This window comes from Oncorhynchus gorbuscha, linkage group LG08, assembly GCF_021184085.1.
Source record: "Oncorhynchus gorbuscha isolate QuinsamMale2020 ecotype Even-year linkage group LG08, OgorEven_v1.0, whole genome shotgun sequence".
NCBI classification, from domain to species: Eukaryota; Metazoa; Chordata; class Actinopteri; order Salmoniformes; family Salmonidae; genus Oncorhynchus; species Oncorhynchus gorbuscha.
Genome location: NC_060180.1, coordinates 66225617 through 66245083, shown reverse-complemented (window position 1 = coordinate 66245083; position 19467 = coordinate 66225617). Strand labels below are relative to the sequence as shown.

Below are 19467 nucleotides of genomic sequence, written 5' to 3'. Positions count from 1 at the left end.
TGTCTGTCTGTCTGTCTGTCTGTCTGTCTGTCTGTCTGTCTGTCTGTCTGTCTGTCTGTCTGTCTGTCTGTCTGTCTGTCTGTCTGTCTGTCTGTCTGTCTGTCTGTCTGTCTGTCTGTCTGTCTGTCTGTCTGTCTGTCTGTCTGTCTGTCTGTCTGTCTGTCTGTCTGTCTGTCTGTCTGTCTGTCTGTCGAGGAGAGCTGCAGTGGGGAACCCACAGGCTGGGGTGATGTACTATTCATCAGTATAAACCCCCCCGCAAAATCTAGTGGCAGCAAGAGTCTCTTGGTTCGTCTCTCGCTCTCCTTCACTCTTGCGTTCTCCCTCTAGCGTTCTCGCTCTCCTTCACTCTTGCTTTCTCCCTCCAGCGTTCTCGCTCTCCTCTTTCTTGCTCACTTTCCTGTCTAGTGGGAGAGAAAAAAGGCCTGTGAAAAGACATCAATCTCTATCAAGCCTAGAAGTAGACGATGGCATATTCACTAGCTTTTAGAACCTGTCAGCCAAAGAGGGTTCCATGTTTTATATTTAGTGTTCCTAGAAGTAGACGATGGCATATTCACTAGCCTTTAGAACCTGTCAGCCAAAGAGGGTTCCATGTTTTATATTTAGTGTTCCTAGAAGTAGACTTTGGCATATTCACTAGCTTTTAGAACCTGTCAGCCAAAGAGGGTTCCATGTTTTATATTTAGTGTTCCTAGAAGTAGACGATGGCATATTCACTAGCCTTTAGAACCTGTCAGCCAAGGAGGGTTCCATGTTTTATATTTAGTGTTCCTAGAAGTAGACGATGGCATATTCACTAGCCTTTAGAACCTGTCAGCCAAGGAGGGTTCCATGTTTTATATTTAGTGTTCCTAGAAGTAGACGATGGCATATTCACTGTCAGCCAAGGAGGGTTCCATGTTTTATATTTAGTGTTTAGAACGATGTCAGCTTTAGAACAAGGAGGGTTCCATGTTTTATATTTAGTGTTCCTAGAAGTAGACGATGGCATATTCACTAGCCTTTAGAACCTGTCAGCCAAGGAGGGTTCCATGTTTTATATTTAGTGTTCCTAGAAGTAGACGATGGCATATTCACTAGCTTTTAGAACCTGTCAGCCAAAGAGGGTTCCATGTTTTATATTTAGTGTTCCTAGAAGTAATGCCATGTGTTTCTAAATGTACGCTGAGCTAAGACTGGGTGTTCATATGTAAAGTAAGGGCAGCGGTTCCTAAATGGTGCTTCAGTTACGGTTGGTCCTATTTCTCCGTAATTGTTGGAGTCTAGCCCTTTTCAGTTTGTTGAGTAACATTGTAACTATTTATTAAGCTATGCTTTTTTAGCATCACCATGCTAGTTCCCTCCTTGACTGAGGTTGATAACAGATGGCGTTCATCATTGTGGCGGGGATCTGTGCCTGTCTCTACTTCCTCTTCCTGTGCTTCATGGTGTTCCAAGTGTTCCGCAACATCAGTGGGAAGAGGTCCTCCCTGCCCGCCATGTCCAAGGCCAGACGCCTGCACTATGAGGTGTGTGTATTTGAGTATACATTTGTGCACCTAAAATTGTGTTATCGTACAGTACCAGTCAAAAGTTTGGACACACCTACTCATTCAATTGTTTTTCTTTATTTTTTACTATTTTCTACATTATAGAATAATAGTGAAGACATCAAAACTATGAAGTAACACATGGAATCATGTAGTATGCTTGTCCAACAGTCTTGAAGGAGTTCCCACATGCAGAGTAGTTGTTGGCTGCTTTTCCTTCACTCTGTGGTCCAACACATCCCAAACGATCTCAATTGGGTTGAGGTCGGGTGATTGTGGAGGTCAAGTCATCTGATGCAGCTGTCCTCCTTGGACAAATAGCCCTTATACAGCCTGGAGGTGTTTTGGGTCATTGTCCTGTTGAAAAACAAATGATAGTCCCACTAAGCACAAGCCAGATGGGATGGTGTATCGCTGCAGAATGCTGTGGTAGCCATGCTGGTTAAGTATGCCTTGAATTTGAAATAAATCACTGACAGTGTCACCAGCAAAGCATCGCCACACCTCCTCCTCCATGCTTCACGGTGGGAACCACACATGCAGAGATCATCTGTTCACCTACTCTGAGTCTCACAAAGACACGGTGGTTGGAACCAAAAATCTAAAATTTGGACTCCTCAGACCAAAGGACAGATTTCCACCGGTCTAATGTCCATTGCTCGTGTTTCTTGGCCCAAGAAAGTCTCTTCTTCTTATTGGTGTCCTTTTGTTGTGGTCTCTTTGCAGCAATTTGACTATGAAGGCCTGATTTCACGCAGTCTCCTGAGGAAACAGTTGATGTTGAAAAGTGTCTGTTACTTGAACCTGAAGCATATATTTAGGCTGCAATTTCTGAGGCGGGTAACTAATGAACTTATCCTCTGCAGCAGAGGTACCTCTGCATTCCTTTTCTGTGGCGGTCCTCATGAGAGCCAGTTTCTTCCTCTCTCAGGGGATCATCTTCATGGATAGTAATAGTAACTGTAATTTTCCTCTCTCAGGGCCTTATCTTCCGGTTCAAGTTCCTCATGTTGGTCACTCTGACCTGCGCTGCCATGACTGTCATCTTCTTCATCATCAGTCAGGTGAGTCATGTCTGTGTGTTTGACTGCAGGGGTATCCCAGAATCCTCTGGAGAGGATTAGGTATTTAAGCATGTTCATTAGGGCACTCCGTAGCTAAATGTTTTTCACTGGAAAAATGAAAACAAGTGTTTCTTATTGGACATGGTTTTGTAGTGTTTTTGCTTCCATTTCGTACCTATTGAACACAACCCATATTGTCTAGGTGAATGAGGGCCACTGGCACTGGGGAGACTACACGGTGCAGGTGAACAGTGCCTTCTTCACGGGAATCTACGGCATGTGGAACCTCTACGTGTTCGCCATCATGTTCCTGTATGCTCCCTCACACAAACGCTACGGAGATGAGCAGTCCAGCGGTGAGTCCAACTAACAGCTTCCTCTAATGATCAACCGTGTCAGTAGGTCAAAAAGGAAGTCACATTTTGAAGTGTATCATAATAGTCTTGATATACTTTGATGTACAGAAAAATAATAACACACACCTGTGTCTCTTGTGACGGTTAAGGTCAAATATCTTGAAAAATATCTTACGTTTTTATGTTTGTTATCTTACATTTCAAAATTCTATTTAAATTTATCTTAAAATAAGTTGACCAATGACTTTAGATAATTTATCTTGGTAAGCAAAACATATTTTAAAAAACACATCACTCAATGTCAGATATTTAGGCTTGCTTAGATTTCCCTTTTTGCATTGCAGTTTCAACAGACATAGTAATAAAGTATACTGCCTTACTTGAATCAGAAGGAATGAAATGACAGGAAAATTGGATCTATAAAAGATGTTCAGGAGAAAAAAAGTTAAATGAAAGCCGTCTTGAAAAGTTAACACATTGCGGTGGATTCAGACAAAAAACATGTCAAAGTTTTGGACTATTTAAAATGCTTTTCAACAGAAATGGTTTTCTTATTGACTTCAGGTTTAGGTAGCCGCTCCCCAGGGCCGGTTCCAGACATAAGCGACATAAATGTTCACTTAGGAGCCCCTGGCCCCAAAAAATATGATACGGTGCCTTCAGAAAGTATTCATACCCCTTGACTTATTCCACATTTTGTTGTTAGTCTGATTTCAAAAAGTAGATTTTTTTCTCTCTCTCACCCGTCTACACACAATACCCCATAATGACAGCGAAAACAACATGTTAGAAATTTGTGAAAATTTATAAAAAATGAAATACAGGAAGAGCTAATTTACATAAATATTCACACCCTTTGAGCCAATATGTTAGAATCACATTTAGCTGCAGTTACATCTGTGATTCTTTCTGGGTCAGTCTCTAAGAGCTTTGCACACCAGGATTGTATAATATTTGCCCATTTATTATTTTCTAAGTTCTTCAAGCTCTGTCAAGTTGGTTGTTGATCATTGCTAGACAACCATGTTCAAGTCTTGCCATAGATTTTCAAGGAGATTAAAGTCAACTGTAACTAGGCCACTCAGGAACATTCGTCTTGGTAAGCAACTTGTGTTTTAGGTTATTATCCTGCTGAAAGGTGAATTCATCTCCCCAATGTCTGGTGGAAAGCAGGCAACCATGTTTTCCTCTAGGATTTTGCCTGAGCTTATTTTTTAAATTTTATTTCACCTTTATTTAACCAGGTCAGCTAGTTGAGAACTTGTTGTCATTTACAACTGCGACCTGGCCAAGATATAGCAAAGCAGCGCGACCAAAAACAACAGAGTTACACATAAATAAACATGGTCAATAACAAAATAGAAAAAGCTATGTACAGTATGTGCAAATGTAGAAGATTAGGGAGGTAAGGCAATAAATAGGTAGTTAAAGGGTTTAGCTCCATTCCATATTTTTTTTTTATCTTGAAAAACTCCCCAGTTGATAAACGATTAGAAGTATACCCATAACATGATGCAGCCACGACTGTGCTTGAAAATGTGGAGAGTGGTGCTCCATATTGTGGTGTATTGGATTTCTCCCAAACATAACACGTTGTATTCAGCACAAAAAGTTAATTGCTTTGCCATATTTTTTGCAGTATTACTTTAGTTCCTTTTTGCAAACAGGATGGATGTTTTGGAAAAAGTATTATTCTGTACAGGCTTCCTTATTTTCACTCTTGTCAATTAGGTTAGTATTGTGGAGTAACTACAATTTTGTTGACCCATCCTCAGGAGAAAACTATCGCCGCCATTAAACACTGTTTTAAAGTCACTATTGGCCTCATGATGAAATCCCTGAGCGGTTTCCTTCCTCTCCGGCAACTGAGTTAGGAAGGACGACTGTATATTTGTAGTGGATGGGTGTATTGTTACACCATCTAAAGTGTAATTAATAATGTCACCATGCTCAAAGGGATATAAAATGTCTGCTTTTTGAATTTATACCCATCTACCAAAGGTGCCATTCTTTGCGAGGCATCGAAAACCTCCCTGGTCTTTGTGGTTGAATCTGTGTTTGAAATTCACTGCTCAACTGAGGAACCTTACAGATAATTGTAAGTGTGGGGTACAGAGATGAGGTAGTCATTTAAAAATAATGTTAAACACTATTATTGCACACGGAGTGAGTCAATGCAACTTATGTGACTTGTCAAGCACATTTTTACTCCTGAACTTATTTAGACTTGCCATAACAAAGGGATTAAATACAGTGGGGCAAAAAAGTATTTAGTCAGTAACCAATTGTGCAAGTTCTCCCACTTAAAAAGATGAGAGGCCTGTAATTTTCATCATAGGTACACTTCAACTCTTTGACAGACAAAATGAGAAAAAAAATCCAGAAAATCACATTGTAGGATTTTTAATTTATTTATTTGCAAATTATGGTGGAAAATAAGTATTTGGTCAATAAAAAAAGTTTATCTCAATACTTTGTTATATACCCTTTGTTGGCAATGACAGAGGTCAAACGTTTTCTGTAAGTCTTCACAAGGTTTTCACACACTGTTGCTGGTATTTTGGCCCATTCCTCCATGCATATCTCCTCTAGAGCAGTGATGTTTTGTGGCTGTTGCTGGGCAACACAGACTTTCAACTCCCTCCAAAGATTTTCTATGGGGTTGAGATCTGGAGACTGGCTAGGCCACTCCAGGACCTTGACATGCTTCTTACGAAGCCACTCCTTCGTTGCCCGGGCGGTGTGTTTGGGATCATTGTCATGCTGAAAGACCCAGCCACGTTTCATCTTCAATGCCCTTGCTGATGGAAGGAGGTTTTCACTCAAAATCTCAAGATGCATGGCCCCATTCATTCTTTCCTTTACACGGATCAGTCGTCCTGGTCCATTTGCAGAAAAACAGCCCCAAAGCATGATGTTTCCACCCCCATGCTTCACAGTAGGTATGGTGTTCTTTGGATGCAACTCAGCTACATTCTTTGTCCTCCAAACACGACAAGTTGAATTTTTACCAAAAGTTATATTTTGGTTTCATCTGACCATATGACATTCTCCCAATCTTCTTCTGGATCATCCAAATGCTCTCTAGCAAACTTCAGATGGGCCTGGACATGTACTGGCTTAAGCAGGTGGACACGTCTGGCACTGCAGGATTTGAGTCCCTTGCGGCGTAGTGTGTTACTGATGGTAGGCTTTGTTACCTTGGTCCTAGCTCTCTGAAGGTCATTCACTAGGTTCCCCCGTGTGGTTCCGGGATTTTAGCTCACCGTTCGTGTGATCATTTTGACCCCACGGGGTGAGATCTTGCGTGGAGCCCCAGATCGAGGGAGATTATCAGTGGTCTTGTATGTCTTCCATTTCCTAATAATTGCTCCCACAGTTGATTTCTCCAAACCAAGCTGCCTACCTATTGCAGATTCAGTCTTCCCAGCCTGGTGCAGGTCTACAATTTTGTTTATGGTGTCCTTTGACAGCTCTTTGGTCTTGGCCATAGTGGAGTTTGGAGTGTGACTGTTTGAGGTTGTGGACAGGTGTCTTTTATACTCATAACAAGTTCAAACAGGTGCCATTAATACAGGTAACAAGTGGAGGACAGAGGAGCCTCTTAAAGAAGTTACAGGTCTGTGAGAGCCAGAAATCTTGCTTGTTTGTAGGTGACCAAATACTTATTTTCCACCATAATTTGCAAATAAATTCATTAAAAGTCCTACAATGTGATTTTCTGGAATTTGTCTCTTTTTCTCTGTCATAGTTGAAGTGTACGTACCTATGATGAAAATTACAGGCTTCTCATCTTTTTAAGTGGGGGAACTTGCACAATTGGTGGCTGACTAAATACTTTTTTTGCCCCACTGTACTTATTGACTCAAGACATTTCAGCTATTGATTTTTAATGTATTTTTTTACATTTCAAATACATAATTCCACTTTGACGACATGGGGTATTGTGTGTGTGTGTAGACCAGTAACAAAAGATCTCAATTGAATCCATTTTAAATTCCGACTGTTATAACAAGTGTGTTATAACGAGTGTCAGCTAACAATTTTTAGATTGCCAGCTATCTAAAATACTTCTAGTATTCATGGCCAAATACCGACCGGGGACCCTGACCTCCAGGGGCCCCAATGGATTTTGTTAGTACTTGGGGCGGCAGGGTAGCCTAGTGGTTAGAGTGTTGGGCTAGTAACCGGAAGGTTGCAAGTTCAAATCCCCGAGCTGACAAGGTCCAAATCTGTCATTCTGCCCGTGAACAAGCAGTTCAGGGGCAACCCACTGTTCCTAGGCCGTCATTGAAAATAAGAATTTGTTCTTAACTAACTTGCTTAGTTAAATAAAGGTAAAATTAAATAAAAAATTAAAAGTACTTCTCACTCAGATATTAAGATGGCATAAGTCATGACAAAATATGTAGAATTGCAGGGAATATGTTTTAAAACCGCAAAAATGTATCTCCACCCCATGGCAAAATGTGTACAATAGCAGGGAATTCGCTTTAAAACGACCAATTTTTCACCACTGTCAAGATGGGGGACACTAAAATGTTGTGAGGCCCGCCCAACCAAATTTTGGTTAGGGCCCCCGAAAGGCTGCAGCTGGCCATGCTCCTCCCTGTTTCAGTTTTGTTTTGTTCCATTTGGTGCCTAATGAGCACAAAGCAGATGACCCATATGTACTGCTGTCTGTGTTTACTATACTGGCGTGTGTTGGTCTCTGTGCAGGAGACGCAGGAGCCAGTGGCGAGGACATCCAGCTGACCACCACCATCACCCACGTGGATGGACCCACCGAGATCTACAAGATGACGGGCAAGGAGGCCCAAGAGTAGACCCCCCCCCCCCTTGACATCAAACCACCTACAACACCCCTCCCTCAAACCTGTACGGTGCTTCCTTTAGCCCTACCCTACTACCCATGTGCCCCACATTGTCCCAGAAGTTCAAAGCAACTTTCTCTGTAGCCCTTTTAGTCCTTTCATTTCATTGCAGACATGGGGCCAGATTGTATATTCATTTTTGACATTTGACATAGTCTTTTAACTCTGTTTGTAATGTTGTTGTTGTTGAACAACTGTACTCTTATGAAGTCCAGGTTGTGAAAATCTGCTTTGCGATGGAATGGAAGGATGTAGAACAGCATCTGCTGGTCATGAGGTAGTTGGGGAGGGAACAAAACACTCCAGGTAGATGTTGTCTTCACAAATCTAGGATCAGCATACCATCCCTCAAATCCTAAACCAAACCATTAGGGATAAAGTGCAAATCTGAAATTAGATCAGTGTCCAGTGGCAACGACATCCAACTACAGGAAAAACATTGTGGGCTTTCAAGGCATTATATTGTGGTGTAACTGGTTGCCTCACTGAAGACAACATTACTTGGTTCTTTAGAGAGAACTACATTTGGATGACTGCTGTTTTTGGCACTGCCTCTGCAGTTGTAGATTGAAACAACCAGTAGGACAAATAAGTGTATGTCAATGGTACAAGGTCCAAGATGACCACATTCTGAAGATCTGTCAAAAGAAAGCATATCTCTGCACGTTGTCAGTCATATCTTTGTCTTTTTTGTCACTTCTGGCCGCACTCACGTTCAGCTGTACACATCCATGGAACTTTCTAGAGACTACTGTGTTCTCTTGTCTATCACTCTCCCAAGTGGGGGGGATAATACCTTTTTGTATTGTGGGGGGAAAAAAGGACAAACCACAGGGCCGTTTTGGGAAACACCAAGTTCATTATGTTACGATGTAGATATATATATTTTATAAAGTGCTTATTTTCAACTGTATGAAAGATTTGCATATGCTGTATCACTTACTGTCTGTTGGCAAAAATAATAATAATTGAGATTCGAAGATGACTGTCGTGGTAGTGTAGTATTGTGCTTTTTATGCTAAATTAAATCAAATGTTTACTTTATGCCTAGTTTTAGAATATTTTCAAAGTATATTCACATGTTGTAGGGAATTTCCTTGTGGTCTAAGAAAAATGCAACTAGCATTTCTATTGTAGGCTAATTGTTTTATGTGCTTACTGTTATCCAGGCTGTATCACATCTGGCTGTGATTGGGAGTCCCATATGGCAGTGCACAATTGGCCCAGCGTGGTCTGGGTTTGGCCGGGGTAGGCCGTCGTTGTAAATAAGAATTTGTTCTTAACTGACTTGCCTAGTTAAATAAAGGTTAAATAAAAACTAATTAGACGGTACTGAACTAATTTGCAAAGAAATGGCAAGTTTACTGAACATTTTTCTTCTCCTAAATAAATGGAAATCATTCCTCTTTTGCTTGCCGGAGTTAATCTTCTCCCGTAGCAGCTCTGTGAGACTGACGAAGGGAAAAAAACATCTTCAACTTCTGTGTTGACAGTGTTTTGCTACAATATTAGAGAACTGAAATTCACGTAGAATGGAGTGACTAGTAATGCTTACAGGCTTCTTGTCCTTTCCTCAGTCCCCTCAGTGCTCCATCGAAGCAGCTAGTTCCTCCAGCCTACTTCCTGCCTATAGCCGTGGACAGGCTGGAAGAGGACAGTTCTTTCTCTGATTCCTTGGTCTCCCGTTCAAGGAGCATAGTATTTCCACCGGTGGTTTGCACCTCATAACTGATGGGCTGCTGCTGTGAGGCCTCAGCCAGTACAATGCCCTTCACAGGGTCCACAGAGCTCACTGACTGCTGTCTGTGGGAGATGATGGTGTTTTCTCTGTGTTGGAGAGGTTCAGAAAATATCAGTCGGCTGCAGTTACAGCACTTACTGCAGTTTCAAAACTGCAATTTTTTTTTCCTAAGGGTGTGAATGAAACAGGAACCAAATTCGCCATTCAGGTATACAGTGGATATGTACAAATGAATGTTATTTGAGTCTCTCTCGCACTAACTGCAGTTAATACTCCACTCTGACTTCAATCTTTTTTCGAAAGGGCAACTTTGGTCACGTTTGCAAAAGCACCCTAATGACTGGTTGACAATCGAACCTCCAACAATTGTATTTTTTGATTTTACCTTTATTTAACTAGGCAAGTCGGTTAATAACATTCTTATGTACAATGATGGCCGTCACTAAGGCCAATTGTGCGCCACCCTATGGGACTCCAAATTACGGTCAGTTGTGATGCAGCCTGGAATGCAGGCGGCTGCAAGTTGAAGCTGGTAAGGTGCAAGTGCATAAAATTGCAGCCGATACTTCATGACCTTTGATCACATGGTTGTTGCAAAGTTCATGCAGCCTACATAAGGTGCAAATCGGACAGTTTAAAAAAAAATGCCCATAATGGCTCAGACTTTGAAAGGCAGTGACCATTTTGACAAAAGCAATATGCTCGAACGAGCCCATTGCCTTTGGAAGGTAAGTTGAAACCACTCAATATCGCCATCTGCCGGCCTTTGGGCTAATATGAAGTATAGCCTAGTACAGGGCCCCCCACGCGAGTGGGTTTATTTATTATAATAGACTAATAAAACATCAGGAAATCAGCTCCAAGATATTTTAATTGAAGAAATCTGCAAGTATTCCCACTCATAATAGAGATAAATGTGATCGTATGATGTAATCAAGGTTTGAAATTATTGTTTTAGTCAAACATATCTGTTTGGTCTTCTTGCGGTCAATTTGCCGTCTACAAATGTTCTTGTAATTATGTTCCGGCGCCCCGCCAAATCCGCTCAAGAAGAAAATCGACCCGCGGATGCCTAGTACATATTGTATTGAAACGCTTTGCACAGAAAGAGGGCGCCTGGGAGGCACCAATAAATACAGGAGCAGAGACTGCAAAACAACAAATTCTCGTAACACCCGCTAGTGTTCCCACTATTCTGTGACTCCACTTCTCTATCTGGCTGTGATCGTTCGTTTCCGTCACGAAGCGGACGAGGGAGTGTAGCCTAGTCATACGGGCAAGTAGGTGGAGAAAATAAAATAATCAACGATATTTACGATAAGCGACAGCCAACACCGTGAGAAAGTGAAAGTGGCACCAGTTGGCAGTCCCAAAGACCGTCGTTTGATCTGCTTTTCATAGCTGTCAACTGTTATTGAGTGAGGTCTCCTCCTAGTTGGTGACGGATACAGTAGGCGACACGGGGAGACCAGCTTGTATTGCCCTCGCCAGGTAAGTGTGTCGTGTCAGTGTTCCTAGGAAGTTAAGGGTTAATCAATAGGCCTATAAAACACATTCCCTGTTTTAGTTCTTCAAAAAAACGTTCAGAAAGATAACTTGCCATTACAGTGTATTTGTATGATACTCCAGATAGATAACATAAAATATTGACATTGTTACCAATTTTGCTTACATTGGGACAGAACCTGTCACATTAGTAGAGTGCGTGATAGGCCATGCGCGTAACATAAGTGCATTTTGTAGTTATTACCGTGATAATTGTATGCTATGCCTTTGGGTGTCGACGGTAATCGCCCTTCTGACCAAGAATGAATTGTACTACGCCTATTGTGAAACAGCTGAAGCACAACGTACAGTGCCAGTATTTCCATTCGTGTAGGCTACTTCTCGTCAGGCCTTCCAGAGACTGGTCGACTTGTTCGTGCAACAAGTCATAGGCTACCTGTTCATATCAATCCTTCTCCATACATCTAGATGTGACAGGCCAGGCACACATATTGGGCTCGAGGAGTGTGCAATTTTTTAAAATACCACCTTTAATGGAAACCTATCAGAATAAAATATATCCACATGCATGCAGTAGATAATCAAATATGGCAATACTGTAGTAAACCAGTTACAAAGTGAGGATGTTCTATTGCTACTATTTCAATGAGAAGTCTAGCAACCATTAGGCTACACTGCATATGACAGCACAATGGCCGGATTCCACATTTTTATCCCGATAGAAGAAAGTGTATGATTACATGTTCTTGGCTCCTGAAGGTCAGCTTGACCCACCTGTGTCTTCAACTCTGTCCAATGTGTAACTTATTGTAGCCAGTGGCACCTACTGGCCACTATGAGATGAGGTGTACGATTTGCATAAATACCTGAAGCGAAACGTTCAGGGAAAGAGAGTGTTGGTTCCACCCGGGAGCGCAAGGAACAGTGCACATTTCCTGTTCACTCCATGGGAGTATCTCAAATGGTTTTGCTCGCCTCCTCTCCTCTGTCCTCTCCACCTTTTTGAAAAATGTCAAAGGTAATCAAGGACATGAGTCGAGGAAAGGAAACGTGGAAACAACCCATTGGTTGAATTAACGTTGTTTCCACATAATTGCAATAACATTACGTTGAACCAACATTGAATAGATGTTGAATTGACGTCTATGCCCAGTGGGAAATGACTTATATGAAATGAGAACCACCTCCACTTGCGTGTCATCAGGCAAATGGAGTTTACAGGTGTGGAATCCCAAAATATATGTGTAAAGTGGTAACATGAATGTAGCTAGTTGTGCAAGACATTTTATCGACAAAAAGACAAGTAGCATATCATTTTTAAACGTTTGCATTCTTTTCTCCTTTGGGAAAACAACAGCTCAACAGCTGATTTAAAGGGGGTGTTGCGGATTGTTAAACCCTTCTGCCTAGACGCTGCGAGGATACTCTCGCGCATCCTCTGCCGAAGTAGGTTTTCGAGGAGGGGAGCAGACTCCTTCGTTCGCATACAAACACATTTACTCTTCTCGACCACTTATTGGTTTCCGGGTCACGGAGGAGAGGAGGATGGAGAAGTCGAAGTCTAAAGTTTATTGAACTTTTGTGACGTTTCCGACGCAGTTGGAGGGAAGTGTTCAGTGCTGTTGGGAGAAGTGGCTTTGACAGCGAGTTATGGTTGTGGAGACCAGGAAAGAGCATGGCTTGCCAACTTCAAAGTGAGCTTGGGAGAAGCCTTTCACTGCTCTGACTATTATTGAGTTCCTTACATTAGGTAGGCAGGGTTTGGTATTTTGTTTAGTCTGGTATTTCAGGCAAAATATTTGGGGATGCATTGGCGGGCTGACTATTTATTTTAAATGTTTGTTTGTCTACAGTACCTGTTTATTTGGTCACCACTTTCCTAGATACCGCCACATCTGACTTTACTTAGGAGGGAACTATTTAGTCAGAGAGCAGAAGCTAGTCTTATTCATCCACGTGTGTGTTTTGTATGCTAATTATTATGTGTTTTATCTAAATACGAGTGTTTCATCATGGGTGTGCTGTCTTACAAAGAGTGTGATTACTTGTGATTATTTCTTGCCCTGCTGCGAACTCATTGTGTGTCTTCTAAGAAATAGCCCCAGCCAGTGTGTGTCCTTCTGTGGTGTATTGTGACTCACAATTTTATTAACTTCTGTATTGCCCTGTGATTGTTAATAAACCGTGGCTCTTTGGAACTCTGTTTGTCATTTATTTAGCAGACCTGTGCTTAACATGTCGCGAGGACCTCCTCGTAGTACAGTTTACATTGTGATCATCAACTAGAGCGCTGACTGAGAGAGTGATGATGCAGCAGAATTACGACCAGCCAGGGAGGCCCAGCCAGGGAGGCCAACCAGGGAGACCCAACCAAGGAGGCCCAGCCAGGGAGGCCCAGCCAGGGATACCCAACCAAGGAGGCCCAGCTAGTGAGGCCCAGCCAGTGAGGCCAGCCAGTGAGGCCAGCCAGGGAGGCCCAGCTAGTGAGGCCCAGCTAGTGAGGCCCAGCCAGGGAGGCCCAACCAAGGAGGCCCAGCCAGGGAGGCCCAGCCAGGGAGGCCCAGCCAGGGAGGCCAGCCAGGGAGACCCAACCAAGGAGGCCCAGCTAGTGAGGCCCAGCCAGGGAGGCTCTAGGCCAAGGCGTTTATACACAGACAATAAGCCGCCCTGTGTTCTGTCGCCCCATCACAGAGTCAACACAGGCACGGCATTGATTAGACCAACTCATTAGTACCCTTATTTACTCTCATGAAAGCCTCACTCTACTATGCCCATTAAAATGAAAGGCAGTCTTGTCAAAACGCGTGGTTTTATCATAAGGCTCCCCGGCCTGTTTCTTGGCATATCGGTACAGTTACCGCTACAACAAAACATTACTATATGAATTGCCATTGTAATCATTTCCGGTAACTTACAATTTCAGCTTTTTATGACGACATACACTATCAGTTTTTGTTCTAGCTTTTATTTCGAAACTTTACATTTACATTTGAAATGTTAGTTATTTAGCAGACTCTCAAATCAAATTTTATTGGTCACATACACATGGTTAGCGGATGTTATGCTAGTGTAGTGAAATGCTTGTGCTTTTAGTTCCAACAGTACAGCAACATCTAACATGTAATCTAACAATTCCCCAACAACTACCTAATACACACAAATCTAAAGGGATGGAATACGAATATATATATACATATATGGATGAGCAATGACAGAGCGGCATAGGCAAGATGCAATAGATGGTATAGAATACGGTATATACATATGAGATGAGTGATGCAAGAAATGTAAACATTATTAAAGTGGCATTATTAAAGTGACTAGTGATTCATTTATTGAAGTGGCCAATGATTTCAAGTCTGTTTGTAGGTAGCAGTCTCTCTGTTAGTCTTATAAACAGTCTGATGGCCTTGAGATAGAAGCTGTTTTTCAGTCTCTCGGTCCCAGCTTTGATGCACCTGTACTGACCTCACCTTCTGGATGGTAACGGGGTGAACAGGCAGTAGCTCGGGTGGTTGTTGTCCTTGATGATCTTTTTGTTCTTCCTGTGACATCGGGTGCTGTAGGTGTCCTGGAGGGCAGGTAGTTTTCCCCCGGTGATGCGTTGTGCAGACCGCACCACCCTCCGGAGACTCTTTCGGTTGTGGGCGGTGCAGTTGCTGTACCAGGCGGTGATACAGCCTGACAGGATGCTCTCAAATATGCATCTATAACAATTTGTAAGGGTTTTAGGTGACAAGCCACATTTATTCAGCCTCCTGAGGTTGAAGAGGCGCTGTTGTGTTTTTTTCACCACACTGTCTGTGTGGGTGGACCATTTTAGTTTGTCCGTGACGTGTATGCCGAGGAACTTATAACATTCCACATTCTCCATTGCTGTCCCATCGATGTGGAAAGGGGGGTGCTCCCTCTGCTGTTTCCTGAAGTCCACGATTATCTCCTTTGTTTTGTTGAGTGTGAGGTTATTTAACTGACCCCACACTCCGAGTGCCCTCACCTCCTCTCTGTAGGCTGTTTCGTCGTTGTGATCAACAGAGATGCTGTTAATGATCGGCTATGAAAAGCCAACTGACATTTACTCCTGAGGTGCTGACTTGTTGCACCCTCGACAACTACTGTGATTATTATTATTTCACCATGCTGGTCATTTATGAACATTTGAACATCTTGGCCATGTTCTGTTATAAGGGAGTTTTTCCTAGCCACCGTGCTACACCTGCATTGCTTGCTCTTTGGGGTTTTAGGCTGGGTTTCTGTACAGCACTTTGAGATATCAGCTGATGTAAGAAGGGCTATATAAATACATTTGATTTGATCAAGCCCACTACTGTTGTTTCGTCTGAAAACTTGATGATTGAATTGGATGTGTGCATGGCCACACAGTCATGGGTGAACAGAGAGTACAGGAGGGTGCTGAGCACGCACCCTTGTGGGGCCCCAGTGTTGAGGATCAGCGAAGTGGAGATGTTGTTTTCTACCTTCACCACCTGGGGGAGGCCCGTCAGGAATCCAGAGTGACTTATAGTTAGTGCATGTACATTTGACAGCAATAAACCTACAGGGTACTCACACAGTTTGACTTTTGAGCCAACTTGTAATGATTTCAGAAGCAAGTGTCTTCTTTGAAAGAGAAGGCTGCAGAACTTGCTCGGTAGCCGTGGCTACAGTCTTGAATAAACTCAGGTTTGTATATGAGGAAGGAAGAGCTTAGACGCAATGCAATCTTTGCTTGTGAGTTTCTGTGTGTTCTACTTGTGAGGCTTCAAGTCGTTCTTGTTGATACAGTTTAATACCAACTGTCTTGCCAGTGATTAAAATATGTGCGAACACACGCACACACACACACACACACACACACACGCACACACACAGTCACTCACTTCCTCTGTTTTCTCTAGTCCATGTTTATGTGGGTGATTGAATAACCTTCTCAGTAATGAACTCAGAGGATATGACTGCTCACTCCACATTGATCAACTGGTGTCCCCAAGACAATATCATAATACACTAATACACTAATACAACATAGAACATAATTGTTGACATAATGTGGAAATTAGCTCTTTGTCATCGCACACAAATTGCATTGACAAAACAGTGCAACATCAATAACACTTTGTTATCTTCACTAGTCTAAAATGGGGTCTGACTTGAGTTTAAAAATGAATCCCCAAAACAATCCCAATAAATCAAAAAATAGAGTATAACTGTGTATTAATCATTTGACAGTGTAGTTTGCTAGTAAATACCTGGTAATTTCTGTACTTAAAATGAAGTGCTACCAAACAAATATGACTTTATTAGTGCCGGCAAATCCAGAACCATGTTTTGTCCTGTTGTTTGTGGTGGTTGGTTCAGCCGTATGTTAAGGAAAGTTTGTCCACTTGACCCAAGAACATACACTAAACAAAAATATAAATGCAACATGTAAAGTGTTGGTCCCATGTTTCATGAGCTGAAATAAAAGACCCCAGAAATATTCAATACACACAAAAAGCTTATTTCTCTCAAATTTTGTGAAGAAAATTTGTTTACGTGTCACTGTTATTGAGCATTTCTCCTTTGCCAAGATAATTAATCCACTTGACAGGGTTGGCATATCAATAATCTGATTAAACAGCATTATCATTACACAGGTGCACCTTGTGCTGGGGACAATAAAAGGCCACTCAAAAATGTGCAGATTAATCACACAACAGGAATGTCCACCAGAACTGTTGTCAGATAAATGAATGTTTATCCTTCTACCATAAGCAGCCTCAAGTCATTTTAGAGAATTTGGCAGTACATTCAACCGACCTCACAACCGCAATGTGTATGGCATTGTGAGGGTCAGCGGTTTGCTGATGTCAACATTGTGAACAGAGTGCCCATGGTGGCAGGGGGGTTATGGTATGGGCAGGCATAAGCTACGGACAACGAACACAATTGCATTTTATCGATTGGCAATTTAAATGCACAAAAATAATGTTACAAGATCCTGAGGCCCAATGTGAGGCCCATTTATTTTTAAAGGTATCTGTGACCAACAGATGCATATCTGTATTCCCAGTCATGTGCAATCCATAGATTAGGACCTAATTAATTTATTGCAATTGGCTGATTTCCTCATATGAACTGTAACTTGTTAAAATCTTTGAAATTGTTGCACATTGCGTTTAGATTTTTGTTCAGTATCGATTAACCAACAAGAATGTTGACATTACCGATGTACAGTAGCCACACCCAAAACGGATGATTCAGCAATAGGTTGATGAATTTATGCTTTTAATTGTATAACTGGAAAACAAAATGCACAAGATTGGGTTATGACAACCTTAGTGCCCTGGGAGTTGATTCTTTAAAAAAATATATATTTTACCTTTATTTACAGTTAAGAACAAATTCTTATTTTCAATGACAGCCTAGGAACAGTGGGTTAACTGCCTGTTCAGGGGCAGAATGACAGATTTGTACCTTGTCAGCTCGGGGGTTTGAACTTGCAACCCTCCAGTTACTAGTCCAACGCTCTAACCACTAGGCTACCCTGCTGATCCACTCTTCCTAGACCCCCCCCCCCCTTAAAAAATACAACTTTTTTTTATTTTTATAAAGAACTAGATATTACTTCACAGGAAATGACATATAATAGATAAACATCTGTGCCTCTCTGCTTTCCTGCACAAAGTGTGTCTGTTAGGACCTATATTTTAATCTGATTTGAATGGGGATCAAACGTGTGCGTCAATAATTTAATGGTTGTCGTAGCAACTATCTGAGATGGAAGCGGACTTCCACCTAATTTGTGTAGTCATAAACTCTGGCAGTGTATAACATGTTGTGTCTCGTCCTTACAAGCCCAGTGTGACACACTAGTGTAAAGTCTTCCTTTCTAGCCGTTTCTCTCTCTACCTCTATCTCAATCAGCTACACAGTGAATACTCTGTTTTGGTCATGCATCCTGGAGGCTCATTCAATCTCTTTGTTGTACTGCTGTAGTGAAAATACTTTCATTCAGATGAAGTGAAGAGGATTGTGGATAAGATAGATAGATAGATAGATAGATAGATAGATAGATAGTCATTGTATTCTTGAGGAGTCCATCAAGTGGTTTAACCACCCGACAGATCCTCATTCTCTCTCAGGTTATCGAGGGTCAATCTCCAAACATTTCCAGATTTTCCGATCAACCTTAAAACATTCCTAGATTTCCCCATACGACAAGCAGAATTCCAACTAAAATCCCCTTCAAAAGGAATTTTAAGATGTCCATTAGTAAGGGGGATGGCAGGAAGAGAATGGATGAGAAGACAACAAAGAAGGGAGGGATATGACAATGGTTTATTTTTGGATGCAGGCAGCCTTGTGCCACATGCCGTCGTCGTGACCACGTGAGTTGTTACCATGTAGAAGCTGTCATATGCAGAGACCTCTTCAGTGGACGAGCTTTGTCTTCCACCTGGTGCTCACTCTCTGTCTCTCTCTCTCTCTTCGCACGCACGCACGCACGCACAGACACACACACACAGAGAGACACACACACACAGAGAGACACACACACACACAGAGAGACACACACACACACAGAGAGACACACACACAGAGATACACACACACACACACACAGAGACACACACACACAGAGACACACACACACACACAGAGACACACACACACACACAGAGAGACACACACACACACACACACACACACACACACAGAGAGACACACACACACTCAGAGAGACACACACACACACACAGAGACACACACACACACACACACACACACACACACACACACACACACACACACACACACACACACACACACACACACACACACACACACACACACACACACACACACACACACACACACACACACACACACACACACACACACACACACACACACACACACACACACTTGTATTCTTATGGTGAAGCAATTGTTTTCTCATGAATTTACACATGCACTGATGCACACCTAGTTGATATAATTGAATTAAAGTCAGTTTATGGGAAGCTCAAATCCAGCCCTAGGCACTCATAGCCTGGCCTTTTGAATCCATCCCAGTGAGGTTAGCAGCTGTTGATACTGAGGGTGATGCCACTGATTGCTTGTCCAAACCCAGGGAGGATGTAAATCATACTTTCTTAGAAAAAAAGGTGCTATCTAGAACCTTTAAGGTTTTTCAGCTGTCCCCATAGAAGAACCCTTTTAAGAACCACTTTTGGTTGCCAGTAGAACACTTTTGGGTTCCAGGTAGAACACCTTTTACAGATGGTTTTACCTGGAACTAAAAGTGTTCTAGCTGAAATCAAAAAGGGTTCTCTAGTCGAATAACTTTTGGAACCATTTTTTCCTAGGAGTGTTATAATACAGTATTACAGTTATTAATTTGAGCTATTT

General features: G+C 42.1%; 2 protein-coding genes across 2 annotated transcripts in view; both read left to right on the top strand.

Annotated features, from left to right (window-relative positions):
* Window positions 1-8870, top strand: part of LOC124042035 (protein wntless homolog) — a 34058-nt gene extending 25188 nt beyond the window's left edge. Inside the window, exons 9-12 of the mRNA XM_046360309.1 lie at window positions 1368-1511; window positions 2513-2596; window positions 2799-2952; window positions 7672-8870. Of these exons, the coding sequence (XP_046216265.1) occupies window positions 1368-1511; window positions 2513-2596; window positions 2799-2952; window positions 7672-7778 (489 nt within the window). The 3' untranslated portion in view covers window positions 7779-8870. The remainder of the gene's footprint in view (window positions 1-1367; window positions 1512-2512; window positions 2597-2798; window positions 2953-7671) is intronic.
* Window positions 8871-9152: 282 nt separating this feature from the next.
* Window positions 9153-19467, top strand: part of LOC124042036 (guanine nucleotide-binding protein G(I)/G(S)/G(O) subunit gamma-12-like) — a 50527-nt gene continuing 40212 nt past the window's right edge. The window contains exon 1 of the mRNA XM_046360310.1: window positions 9153-11058. The gene's annotated coding sequence lies outside the window, so the exon portion shown is untranslated. The remainder of the gene's footprint in view (window positions 11059-19467) is intronic.